General features: G+C 57.4%; 1 protein-coding gene across 1 annotated transcript in view; it reads right to left on the reverse strand.

The window, feature by feature from the left end:
• The window catches only part of NBAS (NBAS subunit of NRZ tethering complex), a 220,832-nt gene that overhangs the window by 65,025 nt on the left and 136,736 nt on the right, over nucleotides 1–19,071 (reverse strand). The window contains exons 39-42 of the mRNA XM_043985311.1: nucleotides 18,103–18,179; nucleotides 16,876–17,013; nucleotides 9,669–9,898; nucleotides 6,577–6,687 (exon numbers count right to left, since the gene is read on the reverse strand). Coding sequence (XP_043841246.1) covers nucleotides 6,577–6,687; nucleotides 9,669–9,898; nucleotides 16,876–17,013; nucleotides 18,103–18,179 — 556 coding nt within the window. The remainder of the gene's footprint in view (nucleotides 1–6,576; nucleotides 6,688–9,668; nucleotides 9,899–16,875; nucleotides 17,014–18,102; nucleotides 18,180–19,071) is intronic.

Raw genomic sequence — 19,071 nt, forward strand, 5'->3', positions numbered from 1 at the left:
CGGGTGGCGTCCAAGAGGCCGTCCAAACCACAGAACTGTATCTGACATTGCCCCTGAGTAGATGTCAGTCCTGGCCCCATCACACAGGGATTCTACCATCATCCTTTGCCCTAACACTCCGTGTACTAGAACCTTTGGGGGACCGCGACACAATGAAAGAGAGTAACTCTCATGTTCTCTCCTTTAAACAGAGGGTAATCTCAATCGTCTCCAAATGACATTCCCCCCATCGCCCACCCCTAGATCTCACTGTGCCCACAATTAGGTCTGTCTCATCAGCAATTTGGGTTAATTATCTTGTCAAGATTGACACATGGATTGAAATACCTTTCCTGACACATGATAAATACAGACACCTCCTTCCCCTGTAAATTACAATGTGCTAACATCTTTTACAAATGTCTGTGATCAATAGCCCATTTTAATGGTCTCCCGAGAAAGGAGCCGTTATCTCTCCCCTTGCAACACGAAATGAAATCTTCGAAAAGCATTCCAAGGAATCCGCATCCAAAGGCCACCGATGGATGCCAGGCAATCACTGCTGGCTTTTCTTTAACGAAATAAATGATTACCCTCATAAACAGCTGAGTGCCTTTCTCCCCCCCTCCAAGTTTTAGCTATAAAACAGCTTATACAAATAGGGAATATTTGACTATCAAAGATTAACTATTGGCATAAACTAGCTTTTAGCAGCACACAATGCACAAGGCATGAATTATTAATGCTAATCCTATGATTAAGGTGTACTATAATGGCTTCAAGTTGTCAATCACGCCAGGAAGAAGACAGATTCAAGCAAAGCGTCCGTGGAAGGGCCTAGTGCAATTATAGGACAAATAATTTATTTAAATGTATTTAGTCTCCTCTCAAGCTGCAATGAATACTAACTCGAGCAGCAGAGGAGAAAGCGATTGGGGGGTGCAGCCTGGCTGCCTTCCTTTCCTTCACAGAAATAGTTCTGAATTTCAGTAACTCTTCGCTAACTATCTCTTTCATCCATATCTACCCTGGGGTTTCTGGGCCGTGCGCCTGAAGGCCAATGCCCAGTACACATGAAGACGGAAAGAAGATTAAGACTGGGTCGATTACTCTTTCAAAGTCCTCCTAAGAGAGCCCCTTGGGCCGTGGGGGACCTAAGCTTCTCGAGGCTCTGATAGCAGGGCACCGACTCCCACTGAGGTCCCGCCACGGGAAAGACTCGGAACGTGGCCCAAACGTGGCCAAGCTGGGCTCAGAGCTGCCCCGGAGCCACAGGGTTTAGAGGTAGGGGACATCACAGATGACCTTCTAATTCAACTACCAGATTCTGTAGGGGAGGGAAGTGAGGCCCGGAGAGGATGAGGCAGTGCTGGGTCAGGGGGCGCAGCACCAGGGGGCGAGTGAGAGCCTCAGTTAAAGTGAGGAGAGATCGGCTCCAAGCTCACCCTGGATGCTCGCCTGCTGGCTGTGGCCCGGCACATCCTGGCATGTATCTGGCCTCAGTTTCCCCATCTGCAGAACAGTGATAGCTACAAGATGATGCTTATAAAGAGCTCAGCGAAACCTCAGACACTCAATAAACGTCTGTTACTATGACTACCTCAAGGAGCACCATGGGAGGCATGGAGAGGTGGCCTTTTACATCAGAGAAGAGCCTTGGGGTGAGGCGAGAAGCATCAGGGGCTCATAGGGACAGAGGGAGGACTATCTCTTTCTTGGCAGACACTGGTGAAAACACAGACTGAAGAAAGTACAACCCCAACCTTTGGGTAGATGGTGACCACAGCATCCATCCACATTGGGCCACATGGCCCCCCCCCACCAGGAGCTGGAGGAGCTGGAGACCTCTCCTCTCCCACCTGCCATCCCCTGCTCCCAGCTCTCTCTGGGTACAAGTCCTTGCTGTTCTCAGGGTTTGATGTCCTAGCATAATGACATCCACAATTAGGCGCATTCGGAGGACGCTGTCATCCACGGGACATCCTTCGTGGGCCTGAGCTTGGGGCTGGATCCTCGGTCTCAGTGGGCCACCCCTCCCGGCACCAACAGCCTTGTTTGGTATGTGACGAATGACCTTGATTCAAAGTGGAAGACAATGCAGCAAAGGGCCTGGGAGGCCACCGTGGCCTCAGTGAGGTGCGACTATGCCTTCAGTACTTAGACACCTCGTGATCCAGGCCTTTGCCGCCCACGCAGGACCCATCTCCTCAGCCTCTCCACGATCCGGTCTGGGGGCTTATCTCGTCTCTGGGCTTCCTCCGTGTGCCTCAGGGATGGAGGCGTAAGGACCCCAGGGAGGGAGGGGGCCACTGGTCTTCAGGGGAGGAAACAGCGCTTCATGGCCACTTTCCCATTTCTCCTTGAAAGCCCTCGGGATGACACCACACTAAGCTCGCCCCAAATGGGCTCCACTCTGCTCAGCATCCCTGAGTTACCTGGCAGGGCTGCCCATAGCGATCTCTCCTCCTCCATGGAACTTTACGGTCGAGTCTCTATTCCAAACCAGTGTTGTCTTTGGCAGCTCTGTCTCCACTGGGCAAATAAGCCCAATGTTTGCTGATCAAGACGCCTTCTGGGCTCCTCTGAGCTCCTTGTTTTAGCAACTATTTCACCCTGGTCTAACTTCTGAATGAAATCACATCCACATCCACAGACACCTTGGTACTCTAAAACACAGATTTAATAACCGTCCATGTGAGGAAATTCTCAGGAGTGCTCTTAAGAACTAAAGAAAAGACAAGATCAGAGAGCTTGGGGTTGCCAGGGAAGCCAGAGGCCAGCCCGTCCCATGCAGACCCCAGAAAGAATCCACTGGAAAACAAGGTTGTGCAGCAGGTCGCAGGCCCCTCTGGGGGCACCACCGGACCCATACCAGGACACTGCAACGGCCTCCTAGTGGACACTCCCAGCTCCCAGCCACCCATGCAGAGTGGGCTGAGAGGGAAGGGCACCTGCACAAAGCTGGCATCCACAGGTAGGGAGGCTGGGCGTGCCCCAAAAAGAGGAGCAGCCAGCAGCAGAAGGCGCACCTTGCACCCAGGTGCGAAGCAGGATCTCACGTCCAGCATACTGATCAGGCCTCAGAGGAATAACCAGGGCAGGATTACCAAGCCAAAGGGGAGGCTGGATCTGCTGCATGGAACTGTCACAGCTTTCCAAGCACCTGACGGGGGCCCGGTCCGGCAGCAAACCCAGGTCAGGAACTCGCAGAGCTCGACCAGGCAGGCAGCCGTCAGACCCGGCCCTGGAGCAGATGCCTCTGGGAGCAGGGATGGCTCACGGGTCCCCAGCCTGTCCCTGAGATCCTAGAATAACACGACACTCACGAGCCCAGAAAAGCAGCAACAGAACCAGCCCACAGCTAACCTCCCAAGGGCCACAGAGCCCAGAAGTAACATCAAGACCAGAGCTGGGCCATGGGCTGGAAGAATGAGCAAACACACACACACACACATGCAAACGCGCATACATGTGCACACGCACACACACACACACACACACACACACACACACCATGAACCATGACAGCAGCAGCAGGAAAGCTCAGAAGACAATGACTCCAAGACATTGCCAAGCAAAGCCTCAGAGGAACCCTTGGCTCGGGCACAGAGCCAGCCACGATTCCTAGGAAGGAAGAAGCGAGAGCTTTTAAAAAGCTGGTATAAATGAAATGCGAGCCCTTGAGGAAAAGAGGGAAAAAAATGAGAGCTGTGGAAGAAAGAACTGGAAAGAGAATTAGCAGCTGGGCATGAGAGGCACCAGACCTGCCCGAGCCACAAACTCCCTAAACATCAGAATGGATCAAACAGAAGGCGATGATTCCACGAGGCCACAAGAAACAGAGAAGAACAATAGCAGAGCGAGGAAACAAACCGAGGAGAGAACATCTGAGGACGGTCGGACTCCCCAAACACCGTAACAGGACAAGGAGGGGGCATCTGAGGCGATGCCCCCACCTGGAGAATGGAGGAACCCGTTGTGGTGTGTAATGGTCATGGAATCCTCTTGGGCGGCGCTCTTGCCAGCGTGACAACCCAGCGGGAGTCCAGAGGACCACGCATGAAGCGTGCTACTCACCCTGATGGAGGTGAAGGGTGCAGAACGCACGATGAGAGAAGCACACGTGGGGAAAGCTGTTCTGAACGCCCATACGTGGTTCTAATTCATTTGGGAGGAGGGATTGGGATGGGGGAGGGATGGGGAAAAGGCAGATGACGACTGATTAAAACAAGTAAAATAGCTATTAATTTATTCAAAGCTAGAAAGAGAGAAGCAACACTTTAGGTCAATCCCTGATGAACGACAGGAGGACAGGGACAAGAATCACAACTTGCTGTCGCTCAGTCCTGCGGTCATGTCCGACTCTTGGCGGCCTCGCAGACCACAGCACGCCAGCACCTCCTCTCCCTGCCCCGCCCCAAGTCTGTCCGAATTTCTGTTCGCTGTTTCCATGACGCTCTCTATCCATCCCGTCCTCTGCCATGCCCTTCTCCCACCTTCCATCATCCCCAACATCAGGCTCTTCTCCAACAAGTCCCATCTTCTCATTATGTGGCCAAAGGATTTCAGCTTCAGCATTGGACCTTCCGGTGAAGGGCCCGAATGAGACTGAGTCTGAGCTGACGTGACCTTGCTGTCCTAGGGCCTCTCAGAATTCTTCTCCAGCTCCCCAGTGCCAAAGCATGGATTCCGGGGCGCCCACCTCTCCTCACAGTCTAGCTCTCACAGCCATACCCTGCTCCTGGAACAACCACACCTTTGCCAGCAAGGGGAGGGCTCTGCTTCTTGGCATGCGTCCAGATTTGCCGAGGCCTCCTTCCGAGGAGGAAGCGTCTCTGGATTGCACAGCCGCGGTCACTGCCTGCAGAGATCTCTGAGCCCAAGAATCACAGCGCATACCGAGGAGCAAACTTGGGGTGCTCTTCACCAGTGAGCTGCCCATGAACCTCGGGCACTCTGAGGCCAGCAAAGTCCTGAAATGAGGACTAGCCGCTGAACGGCTGTGGCTGCAGAGCTCCGCCCAGGTCCTCAGCACCCCACCTGTGTGGAAGAGGACACGGCAACAGTCACTGCCCTCCCCACGCGGCTCCGGGGGGAGCCCAGCTGAGTCACTTGTCTGCTTGGGACCTTCTGATCCCCTTCCCCTTCATATGTGCTCTCCAGCTTTCACTGGTCCATCTGAGGAGAGCCCTTGACCAACTGAGAAATGAGCCAGAGAAATGGGACCACGGTGGGCTTTGGGAAACAAGGAGACGGGACCGCGGGCCACACTGGCACTGCCCCCCTGCCAGCACACCTAGCTCCGAAGGCCACGGAGCCACCCAGGGCTCTTTCTCCTCCCTGCTGCCAAGGTCGAGTCGGATTGGACGCAGTCACCAAAGTAGAGCCAGAGCAACAGACCTGGAGTCAGGAAGACCTGAGTTCAAATCTGACCTCAGACACTCACTAGCTCTGTTATCCCAGGCAAGTCACTTAGGCCTGTTTGCCTCAGTCTCCTCCTCTTTAAGATGGGTTTCATAACAGCCCCTACCTCCCAGGGTTGTTGTGAGGACCAAATGAGGTAACATTTGTAAAGCCAGGTGCCTGACACACAGTAGGTGTGCTATAAAAGCCAGCTTTACCATCACTATGGCTACTGTTCTCTGAGATCTATCGGATCCCCGAGCCATGGAGATCCCTGGATAAGATGAGGCTCAAATGAGACACCTAAACGCTACCTACAGGGTGCCGGAGGGGAGGCAGCTGGGTGGCTCAGGGAATAGCGCCCTGGGCCTGGAGAGCTCGAGCCCCGCCTCAGACGCTGTCTCACTGTGTGGCCCTAGGCAAGTCCTTGCACCTCTGTCTGCCTTACTCCGCTGGAGAAGGAAATGGCCAACCACTCCGGTACCTTGGCCAAGAAAACCCACATATGGCACCAATGTGCCGTGGCCCACGGGCCACAGAGCCAGACACCACCAAACCGTGAGCTTGAGAGCCGAGATGGTTTAAAGATGGCAGAGGCTGGAAAGGATGCCACAATCCAGAGTGGGTGACGAGGGCTGAGCCAGCGCAGTGGCCAGGTGAGGGGAGAAGGGAACGGGCAGGATGCGCAGGGAGGGTGGAGCTGCCACGACTCTTTAGTGAGCGTGACAGCAAGCGCCTTCTGAAACAAGGCCTTCTGCAGACACCGGGCTCCCCGTGCATCCCCTCCCCCACTCTGCCACCCATCAGAACCTACAAGATGGGACGACCTGAGACTCCCGGCACAGGCACCTAAAAGGATTCCGCTGTCGCTCCTGGCTGCTTCTGCCTCGCTGCTCACACTCATGTGCCACGCTAAGGGAGGGGTGGTCCTATCAGAGAGAGCAGAGCACGGTGCCCGTGGACAGAGTAAACATCAGTCTGTAAAAGGCGAGGACCACCGCTCAGCCAACAAGAGGGAAAACAAGAGGGAAGGCACCCGCTGTGGCTCCCATCCACAGGAGGGTCTCTGAGATTCTGGAATACGGCTTGTCTGTGAGTCCTGGACCAAGAGAAAACCTGAGCCACACGTCACTCCCAGGATTGGCAGAGGACAGGCAATAACCCACGGCCTTGAGGGAAGAAGCGCCCACTTACCCACTGTCGGTGAACAGGAACTCCAGGTGAGTCATGTAAACTTCCCAACGTGGCACGTTATACCGCTGGGCCAAAGACAGCGCGATGCCGTAGACATTGTTCTCAAGTGTCCTTCAAGGATGACCAGTCCCGAGGGAGGAAAGAGAAAAGGTCACCATGAGCCACACAAAAACATCTGAGGCCTCTCTCTCTGGTCATTCATGAGACGCATCCCCGAGTCTGATCTTGGCGGGCTTGCCTGGTGGTCAGCGTCAGGGCACCGGGATATCCCTCGGGGCCCACACCCAAGGAGAAAAACCCAGCGAGGCTCCACGTTCCTGACCTTCCCACTTCAGTCTGAAGGGTGCCCTTCAACACCACTTGGGAGTCCGGCTCCACAGTACATTAACAATGCCCTTGCCCTTGGCCAAGTTATCTGGAGACAGGAGGGGCCCATGGGGGGCACAGCGAAGCCTCCCCGGACACTCCCAGGAGCTGGGGGATCCACGAGCGCCCCCTCCAAGTCCCCGAGACAAGAACTTCTCTAGGCCCAGCTCCTCCTTCATCACAATGTTATCCCAATGCCCTCTAAGGGGGAGGGGGCGGGAAAACCCCTCCAGCTGTCGCAGACGAGAGCTGGACAGCCCCACTCGCCCGGACGCCTCTTCCCAGCACGGGTCTGTGTCAGTGGGAGGCCTCGGGACACTGAGTCTGTTTAATGAACTGGGGGCCCTGGGCAGGCGTCGCAGCTCCTAACTCACTGCCTGGGTGACCTCCGTTTTCTGTGAGGATGAGGAGAGAAAGGGCCTGGGGGAGACCTGAGGCCCGTCCAGCTCTGCCTCTCCTGGTCCTGCACGAGCACCCTCAGCTGATGCTTCACTGGACCAGGAAAGGACGAGAGGTCCTCCGAGGACAGAAGCAAGCTCTGGCAAACGGGTGGGGAGGGCTTACAGGGCAATGCCACATGGGGACGTGGCCTGAGGCCAGCCAGGCCCGTGTGTTCAGTGGGGCTCATGGCCAGGAGACCGGCCACCAGGGGCGGCATCTTTTGGCCACGGCGGCTATGAAGCCATCCACGGAGGTGTGGGGTGCTGAGAAGAACATGGCTGAGCCAAGAGAACTCTGGGAACATCCGAGTCCTGGACTTTACACAGACCAGACCCTTCCTGCCAAAGGGAGGCTGGGGGAAGGAGCGTTTCCACCGTTCGTCATAAAGCAGATTTAAAAGGCACAATTATTTTCCATTTTGCTTTTCTGCACACACGCAAATCAGGAAGTAACGGAAGCCTGAGAACAATCTCTGAATGCGGTGAATCAAAGGGAAAGCCTTTTTCCAATGAGCTGAACGAGGGCACCACCAGCAAATGACCAGGTCAGTCTCATTTGGGAGAATTAATTTTCTCAGGGCTGTCCCTTTTCCCTTTAAACACTGACGACTCACTTGGATCTGCCCTTCGGTGAGTCCTGACTGAGCCTGCCCCGGGAACAAGGCCCCCTCCATCCTCAGAAGCTGCCGCTCTCTCTCGTTGGGGAACACCCAACACTGCCTCTCCACAGGGCTAACGGGGCCCTGCTCCTTGGCATCACCCCAGGGTGGGCCTCCCGAGCCCTCCATCCCCTGGCTGAAGCCTCCCTTTCCTGGAGAACACCCGCTTCCCCCCGCAGCCAAACAAGGCGACTGGCTGACCCTGCCTCGTTCTCCCAGGCCTAGATGTTTGAGCTCAGAAACAGCCTTCCCAACGCCACCGGCTCCGGCTCTGGCTCCCGCCTCGTCCCTGCCAGGCACTGCCGCTCTCCCTCATATCTCTACTGATCCGCCCAGCCCCAGGGATGGCTCCCTCTCTGAATTCCTTGGGCCACTTCTCCCAGGCATCATCTACTTCCCAATTAACAGGTGTCAGAATGGTTCATCCCTCTGGCTCACGCATCCCCCCAAACCATAAGCGCTCTGAAAGCAGTGGCTAGGACAGAGGGACGGCTGCTTGCCTCAAGTGCTGAACACACAGGTGAAGGGAGCAAGATAAAAATGGATCCAACCTGGATGTGCAGTGAGCTTTGGGGGAGACCTACGGCTGGTCCTGGTGGTCGGGGACTTAAGGGAAGAAGTAGGCCCTGAGGGGTCACTAACCTCACGTTGTTTGGAGAAGACACAGGGAAATCGGGGCCCTGAACTCCGGGACTGTAGGGAGCGCCTTCAGACTCCCGACATGACACACGGACTTCTCGAGAGCTCAACACTATTTGTAACCTCGCTGAGCGCATTTCTTGGGGCCTTTCACAGTAGAGAACTGGGCTGAGGGCTCCTCAGAGAGGCTCAGAGCCTCCCCTCCTGCCTCCCCGGCCCCCCAGCACCCCCTTACTCCGACTTGACCAGGAGATGCTGTTATCACAACTGTGATAGCCAGCCTCCAGAGGCTGGCTGCTTCCTGCCTGTCCAGTCATGCCTCCTGCCTGCTTGTCCTCTGGGATCCAGGGATGCCGGCCCACTTGGGCCTGGAGTTCTCCCCGGCCCCTTCCTCAGGCCCTGCTCCCTTCATTCCTCCGTGCCAGGGCCCTCCCTCTGGGGCTCACTGGCAGCTGACTCAGGTGATGAGGGCCCAGCACACAGTAGGTGCTTAGAGGCCGGCTGCCTTGGCCAGCGGACTTCCGCATGTAGCCTCTCCTCCTGAGACCCCCACCCCGCTACACCTGAATACATCCAAATACACCAAAACAGATCCCTTAGCACCGAGCCTGGCTTCCTCAGAATGTGCTGACTGGACCTGCCTTGGGATGGACAGAGGTCTGGGGAAAGGAAATGTCAGAGATCTCGCCTCCAGACAGCTGACTATAGTCGCACCACACCCCCTTCCTAGGCAGACACGGGGGATGGGGAATGGGGGAAGGTGAGGGGACATGAAGAGGGGAGGAGGAGGGGCAGGAGAGGAAGAAGGGAAAGAAGAGGACGAGAGAGAGGAGGAGAAGGAGGAGGAGGAAGACGAGGAGAGGGAGGGGAGAGTGCCCTGCGTGGCCTGACGTCTGACAGCATCCGCCCAGCAGCCCCATGAAAGGTCAGCGCTGCCGGCCACACAGCACGTGGGCGACATCTGAGGCCGGAGGTCGCCGCTCCTTACTCTGCCAGCCCGAGGATGGTCTCTCTCTTGTACTGGTCATCTGTGGTGAAGCGGGCCACGTCCACGCCCTTGCGCAGGCCCTGGAGCAGCTGGGCCTGGGTGAGATCCAGGAGTCGCTCGTGGTAGAAGCCCAGGTGCTGCACCAGCGCCCCGAGGTCTTCGGGCCAGGCCTGGCCGTCCCGCTCAGAGACATGCTTGGTGACCATCTGGATGAGTTCGCTGGGATTGGCCTGAAGCAACAAACGCACACAGGTCAGGCGGGAGGCGGCCCCGCGGTCTGGAAGCCCTTTCTCCTCACACCCACCCTCCCAGCACCGGGCGGCAGAGACCACGGGGCCTGTTTTAGAGATGAGAAAACCCAGGCTGAGAAGAGTAAGCGGCGGCAGAAAAGGAAGACACCGAATGGGGAGTCAGAGGATAACCGGGAAGGCTCGGGAACATTCACACAGCCCGTTTGTCCTACCAACATGGGTCTATTTGTAACACTTGGCACTTTTCATCATCCCTGGCTCCGGACAAGTCTCCTCTATAAGTATAGAGGACCGGCAGCAGCAGCATCCCCAGCCCAGGCCCAGGCCTCTGTGCCAAAGGCCCACGCTGCCTGCTGCCTGGCGCTGCTGCCCTGCACCCCCGGGAAACTCCCAGGGGACACTCAGATCTCAGGTTGGGTGGCCCTCTTTTGCATGACAACCAAAACAATCAGTGACTAGAAGCAAAACCCAGAATTCCCTACAAGAGAGAAGGCATGAAGGAGGGATTCATACGCCCCATATGTTTGCATTAGAGCAGAGGGGTGCATTTGGGGTGGGGACTAAGAGCTAAGCAGCCGCAGCAGCCCATGGTCCCCAGGGCTGCCAGAGACTTCTCCCCCAGGTGCCAGGCTGGGCCTCTCCAGGAAGCCTTTGGCCCCTGGGGATGGCTCCATTCTGAGCTCACGCCCTGGGCTAGCCAAGCGTGGGCCAGGCCCCCACTCTGACCAGCCATGAGAAGATCTCCCCCACCATCAGTATCCTCCAAACCCATCCACCCCCCTCCCTCCTGGGACGTGGGCCCCTGGGCATTAGAGCGGGGGTGGGGGCTCTCATCCCACAATCCCTGCAGGCTGTGGGGTGGCTGAGCAACCTTCCCCAAATTCTGCAACGACCCTCACCCCCAACCAACTGCAGAACCAGGGTTTGCTCAGCAGCCTGGCCCGCTCGGTGACCAGAGCACAGGGTGAAGCGCCTTCCGAGAGGCCGGCAAAGCATTCACTCGATCCTGCCCGAGGAGGCTGCGCACACTTTGGTCCAGCGAGCTGGGAGCCGCCTCTGAGCCCCCACACCCCCGCCCCTGGGCGCTGGGGGCCACTTCCTAATTAGAGCAGACCCTCATGCTGGGAGGGAGCCCATTACTCCCCCATGCGGAGGGCTCTTCCATGTCGGGAATGCACTAGGAAGTCCCACCTGACACTTTCTTGGTTGATCCCATTACGGGAGGATGTGGGCAAGCCGATAAAAGGTAGTGAAGGAGATCTCTCCCGACTTGGGCAGATGGGCTTATGACAAAGGAAGGCCCGGTGACTTCTGCACACAGTAGGGAAGCAGGTCTGGGGATGGAAAAGCTCTGAATCTGGAGTTGGGGCCACAGCTGTGCAACTCTGGGCACGCCAGTTAAGCTCTCTGTACCCAATTTTCCCATCAGCAGAAATGGGCACAGGGGCAGCTAGGTGGCACAGTGGATAGGGCACCAGGCCTGGAGTCAGGAGGACCCAAGTTCAAATCCAGCCTCAGATCCTTACTAGCTGGGTGATCCTGGGCAGGTCACTCAACCCTTATTGCCTCCAAAAAACAAACAAACAAAAGAAAGAAATGGGGACAATACTTGCGGGGCAGGGAAAAGAGCCCCTTCCCAGCAGGACAGTTATAGGATCCAATGGGCCTGATCTAAACGGTTCTGTAGGCCGGGGCTTCTTCAACTTTTTCCACCAGAGACCCCAGGTCTATAGGTCTATAAAACAGGGAGACACAGCCTTTTACCATTGCCAAGTCTTCCCCGACTGCCCACATTCAGTTAGGTTAGCCCACGGTGTAAGAGGCTTTGCTGTGAACAACTATCCTGGTCACCTCGAGGGAGTAGGGGGACAGGCATGAGCAAGGGGTTGTGGGGGGGAGAGGAAGCAAGCAATAAACATTTATGAGGCACCTACTATGCACCAGGCACCACAGCAAGTGCCGGGGATACAAAAAGAGGCAAAAGATGGTCCCTGCCCTCAAGGAGCTGAGTCTCAGGGGAGAGACAACCTACACACAAATACATGCAAAGAAGAGGGAAATAATGAGAAGGGGAGGAGCTGGAAGCAAGGGGCGTCAGGGAAGGCTTCCTGGAGGTGGCAGCCTTTCAGGCCTGGGGGCAGCCAGAGAGAAGGCCGGAGATGAGAGAATGCCGCCGGACCCCAGGAGGGAGGGAGGAGGGGGCAGTTATGAAGGGCTCCCAATGGCGGAATGCTTTGTGTTGGGGCTCCTGGAGCCAGCAGGGAGCCCCTGAGGAGGGGGGCGATGTGGTCAGAATGAGGCGGGCAGAGCCTGCCCAAGCAGCCACCGTGCTGTGCAGGTGGGGGCTGAGGAGGGTCTGCACCTAGGTGGGGCCGGCAGAGGAGAGAAGGGGCACATCAGAGATGCTGCAGAGGTGAGATCACAGGCATCGGCAACAGCTAAGATCTGGGGGGCCGGGAGGGATAAGGGAGGGTGGAGGCCAGGATGACTCCTCCCTTGGGAGCCTGGGAGACTGGGCGGGGGGCACTGCCCTCGACAGGTGGGGAGAGGGAGTGGAGGCCCCCGGGAAGGGGCCCTTCCCCAGAGTTTTGCCAAAGCGCAGAAGAGAAATCAAGGCCAGTCAGCGGGGATGGCAGGGCCAAGTGAGGGGTTTCTGAGGAAGAGCAAGACCTGGGTGTGTCTGTGGGCAGGAGCCTGAGATCAGGAGAGGCCCATGTGGAAGGTAGAGGGACCCCCCGAAGGAAGCCAGGGCAGGCATCCCGGCTACCCTCGCAACTGTCATTCCCAGGGCCCACACCAGGCTCTTGCTGCTGCTACACAACCCACTCCTAAGACTGACCAGAGGCACCAGCTGCCCACTGTGCCCCCTGCCCCCCAGAGGCTGCCCTTCCCCCACCTGTCGCCAGAGCTGGGCATGAAGCCGGGCTTCCGTGTGCCGTCAGGGACTGGCCGTGCTTGGGAAAGGAGCGACAAGGGAGCCTCGGCCCCCTCTCCCACCCCAGACTCCTGCTTTTTCAGTTTTCCTCACGAATCTCAGCCAGACGCACAATACTGTGTTCCTGCCACATGCGGCCTCCCTGCTCTGCAGGCTGTGGGAATTCTGGGAGTGAAAGGAGGGGAAGGACAAGGCATCTGTCTACATACACCAGACAATTAAAAGATAAGAGCACTTTGACATCAAGGCGATTAACAAAGATGCCCAAGTGGCACCAACAGAATCACTGCCATTGTATCTGCCTTTCACTCGCTGCTAATAGGGAAAGATGGCATCTCGAATTCTACGCCTGCCCGCCCTGCGCCTGCAACATCTACGCCGCCTCGCACCATCCCCATGTAGCCCCTATTCACGGCATAATGGCCAATTCATATTTATTACTCGGCTTAAATGAGAAGTGACCTGGAACATCTGAGAACAAACAGCGCGGCTCCCACACACAAAACAGCCAATCTTGTACAGAAAAGCATTCTAAAGTAAGCAAGGAGAGGCTGCCAAGGAGTCCCCCGAAACAGCGGGGACCGGGCTGACCCAGCCAGAGGCCCGCGAGGCCGTCCCAGCGAGGCCGTCCCAGCGAGGCCAGGGGCATGCCAAAGGTCACCGAGCCAGCCGACGGCAGAGCCAGGCTCCGAGGCGGGGGCTCCAAACTCGAGCCCAGGGCTCCAGGACCCAGTGACGGAGGGTTCCAGTGCCTCCATCACTGATTCTCAGGGGCAGGGCGAGGCAGAGGAGACAGGACAAAGGGCTGGGGGACCCGCGCATCTGCAGGTGGGCTGGAAGCTAAGAGAGACGAATCGGATGAGCCACGGTGAAGTCTGCTCGGCGCTTGTGCAAATACTACCTCATTGGACCCTCACGACAACCCTGGGAGCAGGTGCTGCCATAATTCCCATTTTACAGATGGGGAAACCGAGGCAAGCACAGAGACCTATCCAGGGTCAGATGGCCGGCCAGTGTCTGGGGCCCATTGGAACGCAGCCCTGCGCACTGTGGCACCTCTTGTGGCTCTGACTGGAACTGCAGCTTCCCCCTGTGAGGTGTGTGAGCACCTGCACCTGCTGTACGGACACAGGAAACCGAGGCTCAGAGCGGACGTGCGTCTCACCCCACGTCCTTCAACCAGTGGTGCCAGAGCCAAGAATGGAAGCCGGGCTTTCGGGTGCCTGCCTTTCACCTCATGCTGCTCTGGGGTCGTCACCGAGCACGTCCCTCAGCCTCTGCAGCAAGCGGCTGACCATGGCTACTCCGGGAAGCTGTCAGCGCAGCTGCTGAGGAGCCCAGCCTGTATCTGTCAGTGTGCCAACCAGCACTGAATAAGTGCCTTCTGTGTGTCAGGCACTGTGCCAAGCTCTGGGGACCCCAGGAGAGATGAGACACTCCCTGCCGTCCAGGCACTTAGCAATCTGGAGGAGACGATGTACGACCACACAGGTACCACGTGAGCCACAGCAGGATCAAGAGGAGAAGAACTAGAATTGGGAGGGGTCGGGGCAGGAGAGCCAAGAAGGCCTGGTTGGAGGAGGGGGAAAGTAGTCCAGGCAGGGTCCTGCGCTGTGATGGGGAGTGAGGAGGAAGACTGGAAGGGGAGGAGGGGGCTCTGGAGGGCAAACAGAGCCTGCTGAGCCACAGGGAGCCAGCCGCTGGATCTCATCAAGGCCACCAACTCTGGCCACCTGGACTTCCCACGCAGGGCCTGCCAGGACGTAAGCAAGGCTGGCTTCCAGGGCCTTCTTAGAGCGTGTCTGGTGACAGAGAAGACTTAAATACCGATTATTGGGGGGATGACAAGGGTATTTCCCTTCCTGTTTCCTCATTCTCTGCCAGGTCAAGCCAGCGTGGAAGGGCACTGCTGATAATGAGACTGGCTGAACCTTCTCAAAGTTGTTCAGACCCCCCCAGGTGGGGAAGCTCAGGTCTGGGTGGGGGTAGATCCTTGGTCCAGCTCTCCTCACGCTCTTCATTCTCTCATTAACCAGTCGGAACACTCGGCCAGAAGCGACCACTCCTCCGGGGGCACAGAAGGGTCCAGGGGCATCCCTCTTTGGCTCGGGACCAATCCCGTTATTGATTACTCACCAGCACGATGAATAAGATGATGAATGTTCTCATGGGAAGGCTGCGTGGAGTCTCTGGCCTGGAGATAAACGGCGCATACTGCGATTACCAGGTAAGTCCCACGGCAGCCTGTGTTTGGGTCCCATTCTAACCTCAAAGGGAGACGCAATTCTTTTCAAAGTGCCATTCAGAATGAGAAAAGGACCTCTGCAAAATCCCAATTGTCACCTCCTCTCTTCTCATTGTCCACGGACCGATGACCTAGGGAAGGGGCCATGTCAGCAGATGGACAAGACCTTACCCTACCTGGAGGTCCTCAACCAAAGACTGGGCGACCACCGGCAGGGGAGCTAGAGGGGGATTCTAGCTCAAGAAGAGACGGCGCTAGAAGGCGTCCAGACGGTGATCTCACCGATGCGAGTACTCCCTCAGGGCAGATAGCAGCCCCCGAACACCGTGCATCCGGGGAGATTCTACTTCAAGCCACTCCAGGGGTCTCCAAAGAAGAGCTACACAACACGTCAGGGCCACTTCTCCTGTCGCGGGCCCTATCCCTGGCCCAATCCCTCATTTCTCCGTCTCAATGGTCCGATTCTGGCCTGCCCCCACATCCAAGAACACCTTCCGGGCTGACAGGACCTCTGCCCTCGTTGCACAGAAGTCACAGCTGGAATTTAGTCCCACCACACGTCTCTGCGACGGCCTAGGGGTCACAGGCTTCCTCAGACACTGCGCCACTGCGAGATCTGCCACGGTGCAGCCAGGGGATCAGATGTGGGCGTTCTGTGTCATGCAGCAGCTTGGGACTGCTAGGGGTTACCAAGCAGCCAACCAGCCCTGCGTGACCCGAGCCCTCCACGCATCGCCCGCTGTCCCCTCAGCCCAGCTGAGATCCACGTGCCAGTGTCCTCTCTCTGTGGACTGGTCACCCACCAGCGTGCCAGCTCAGACCCCGGCTAATCTCTCTCAAGTCCCTGAAGCTGGATGCCATCAGCAGTGTATTGTTTAAAACATAACCCGGTCCTTCCTCCCTTTTGGGCCCCAGCAGGACTGCCCCCACGACAGCAGGGGTGACGGCATGGTGCTCTCTCTCTGATGACTCACTGAATGTCAAGCATCAGAGGGTCACTGGTCAGTATTTATCGAGGAGGCCCGCCTGCCTTCCACAGGTAGCAGGAGCCTTCGCTCAGGAGGACAGGCCTCAATCTGGGCTTCACTCGGCCTGCCTACTTCTGTCCGTCCCTGGAAGCAGGGCTCCCAGCCCCCCTATTCCTCATGACCAAGCCCTGCAGCAGAGCCGGCACCCAGAAATCACATCCATGTGAGCCCCGCATCCTCCTGGGCCACAGAAAGAGACACTCTGGATGGGGAGGGAGCCCCGGTAACTGGGTGCCAAGCCGTGGGCAGCCACCGAGAAGCCCCGGTCCTGCTCCTGACAGTCGCTAGGCCAAGTCGGTCCCCAAGAGCCGGCAGAGCCCAGACAGAGACAGACGGGGCAGGAGACTCCAAGGCCAAGGTCCCTCTTTCGATGCTAATTAATTCCCTTCTCTTCAGCTGCAGCTTTGTTAATGCAGAGGAACCAGTGAGAAGGAAGGAGGGAGGGTCCCGGGGGAGGGGAACGGGGGCGGCCTGGCCCACAGGAAAAGAGCCCCACACTTCCCCGCCGTGGAGGCCCAGAGGGTCTGCCCCTCTGCTCCACATGACGGGCCCTGAACAAGCCTGCTGGCCCTCCCGTCTAATCCAGCTGGCACTGGCCCTATCATCGACCCGGGGGCAGGGGCTCCAGGCCCGTCCTCCCTCCCCAGCCGTCTCCTGAAGAGGGCCGGGGTCATGCCTTCTCGCCCAGGAGCAAGGCCCCTGGCCTGCTCAGGGCACAGGCTGGGTCGGCCCACGCTGATGAACTCACCCTGTAGAGGGGATGACATCTGTCCTGGAAACAGGGGACCAAGTGCGAGTAGATCTGCAGGCTGTAATAGTAAGCGGCCAGCTGCAGAGACAAGGCCGACTGCGGCTGCTTCTCAAGGCATTTGTTGGCATCGATCACCTGGAAGGGAAGGGCAGCGGGTGACGCCGAGAGCAGATTTACAAGCCAAGGGTCCTGACCGTGAAACACCCGAGACAGGACGATGAGGGCCAGGTTCAGCAAAGCCCCCGGCCCTCCGATGACCGAGGCTCAGAGCACGGATGGACGACGGCCGTGATGACCCCGAAGGACACCTTCTCTCCCAGGAAGCTCCCATCTCTCACACCAGGCCCCTCCTCCCGCTCTCCCTGCCCCCAGCCACTCCCACTCCCACTCCCAGCCCCCGCCCCACTGCTGCCAATGTGGACCACCCCACCCCTGCACTCCATCCATTCCAAAGGCTCCCTACTACCTCTAGAATGAAATATCAACTTTTTATTGGGTAAAGCCCTTCACCGTGTGGTCCCAGGCTGTCTTTGCAAACCCCCAGTGCCGCCCCCCACCCCCTGCAGAACTTCTCTGGGAGCTCCACAGAACACTCCATCTCCCACCTCCACACCTTTGCCCAGAATTTCTGCCTCACAGCATCCCTTCCCCCTCAGGACAGGCCCTAAACACCCACTTCTCCATGGAGGTCCACCCGCCCTGTTGGGGCCTCCCTCCCTCCAAGTATTCTACTGACCCGCAGTGACCCTGTACACACTTCTGGCTCCCTACTCAGATCCCAGCCCTGGGCCTGGCCCACACAGGTGTGCACAAGCCTAAGGGACCGACTCCCTGACTGACAACTAACAAAGGGCTTTCCTATGAGGTGGGGACTCACGGCATGAAGAAGCCGAGGCCCCCAGGATAGAGCCGACCTGTCCAGCGCCGAGCTGCTAAAGGCTCCAGGAAAGGTCTGCCCCCGGGGGCTCTTGCTGGCCAGAGCCAGCCCTCTCTGCTCGGCCCCATGAATCTGCCTGCCCCAGAACTGGACTGAGCACTGGATGGGACCAAACACCGTCTCTTCCACAGATTCACAAGCTGTGGGCCCCCACTGACCGCTGCCGGAGATGCTCCCAGCACTGGCTAACCTCACCAACATTACTGCGCGCTCCCAGAATGGAATTCTGGTGCCCCTTCAACAGAGTCACCATGGAAAGGTCACGGGGCTGCTGTGTGACAACTCACCTGGGGCAGGGCAAGCAGGTAAGCCAAGGCCAAGGTCATGTCATGTGGGAAAGCATCGCTGGCCAGCTGTAAGAGAACTGGGAGGGAAGAAAGGACAACGTGAGCCTGTGCCGTCTGCCAGCGCCCTGGTCTGGACGGGGGGCCGTCCAGCAAGAGCGCAGCCTTGATGCAGGGGGGCCCAGCTGCCCGGCCTCTGCACAGGCCACATGGGGCCACACCACACCCCACAGCTGCCTGCCTCCAATGTCGTTATTGAGAACGACGCTCGGGCCTCAAGGAAACATTCCAGGGGCCGAGAACAAGCCAGTCTTAACAATGGTGGACCCTGACTTCATTGAAAAGCTACAGTGGGATAAACAGAGAGCTTCCCTTTGAAATTTAGGACCAATGCTCAGTGGGATGTCTGAGCTCAGGCAGACTCATCTTTAAAAGTGACAGGGATCTGGTGGACTCGATAAAGATCCACACTGGAGAAGTAACAACACAACGCAGCAGGCTCTGTGCCAAGCTCTGGGGCAGAGAAGAAACGTGACAAGACGACTTTTGCAATAACTATCAAATGTCCAGATTTGTGGAGCCATCAGCATAGTCACTCTTGCTAAAAGTCCCATCAGGAACAGTCTATTAACCTATAATCAACTGGACGGCTCGGAGGGTTATTCAGTCCCCGCCATGTCAGCTGCCCCCAGCTGCATTCTCGAAGGAGGTATTCAGAATATAAAGGACGCCCATCCAGAGGTGAATTACTTAGTAGCCAGAAGAGTTTGTTAAGCTCCAATGAGGTGCCCAGAATCGTGCGAGGCATTGGGGGTGCAGAGAAAAAAATGAAACAGGCCCTGCCTCAGGAAGCTTGACATCTAAAGGAAAAGACAGGTTACAAGCCTGGGGTCCCGAGCCACACTTCGGTTAAGGGAGCCCTCTCCCCTTGTTTTATTTTCACTCCCCAACCCTCCCACCCAATCACCCGGG

This window comes from Dromiciops gliroides, chromosome 2, assembly GCF_019393635.1.
Source record: "Dromiciops gliroides isolate mDroGli1 chromosome 2, mDroGli1.pri, whole genome shotgun sequence".
Lineage (NCBI taxonomy): Eukaryota > Metazoa > Chordata > Mammalia > Microbiotheria > Microbiotheriidae > Dromiciops > Dromiciops gliroides.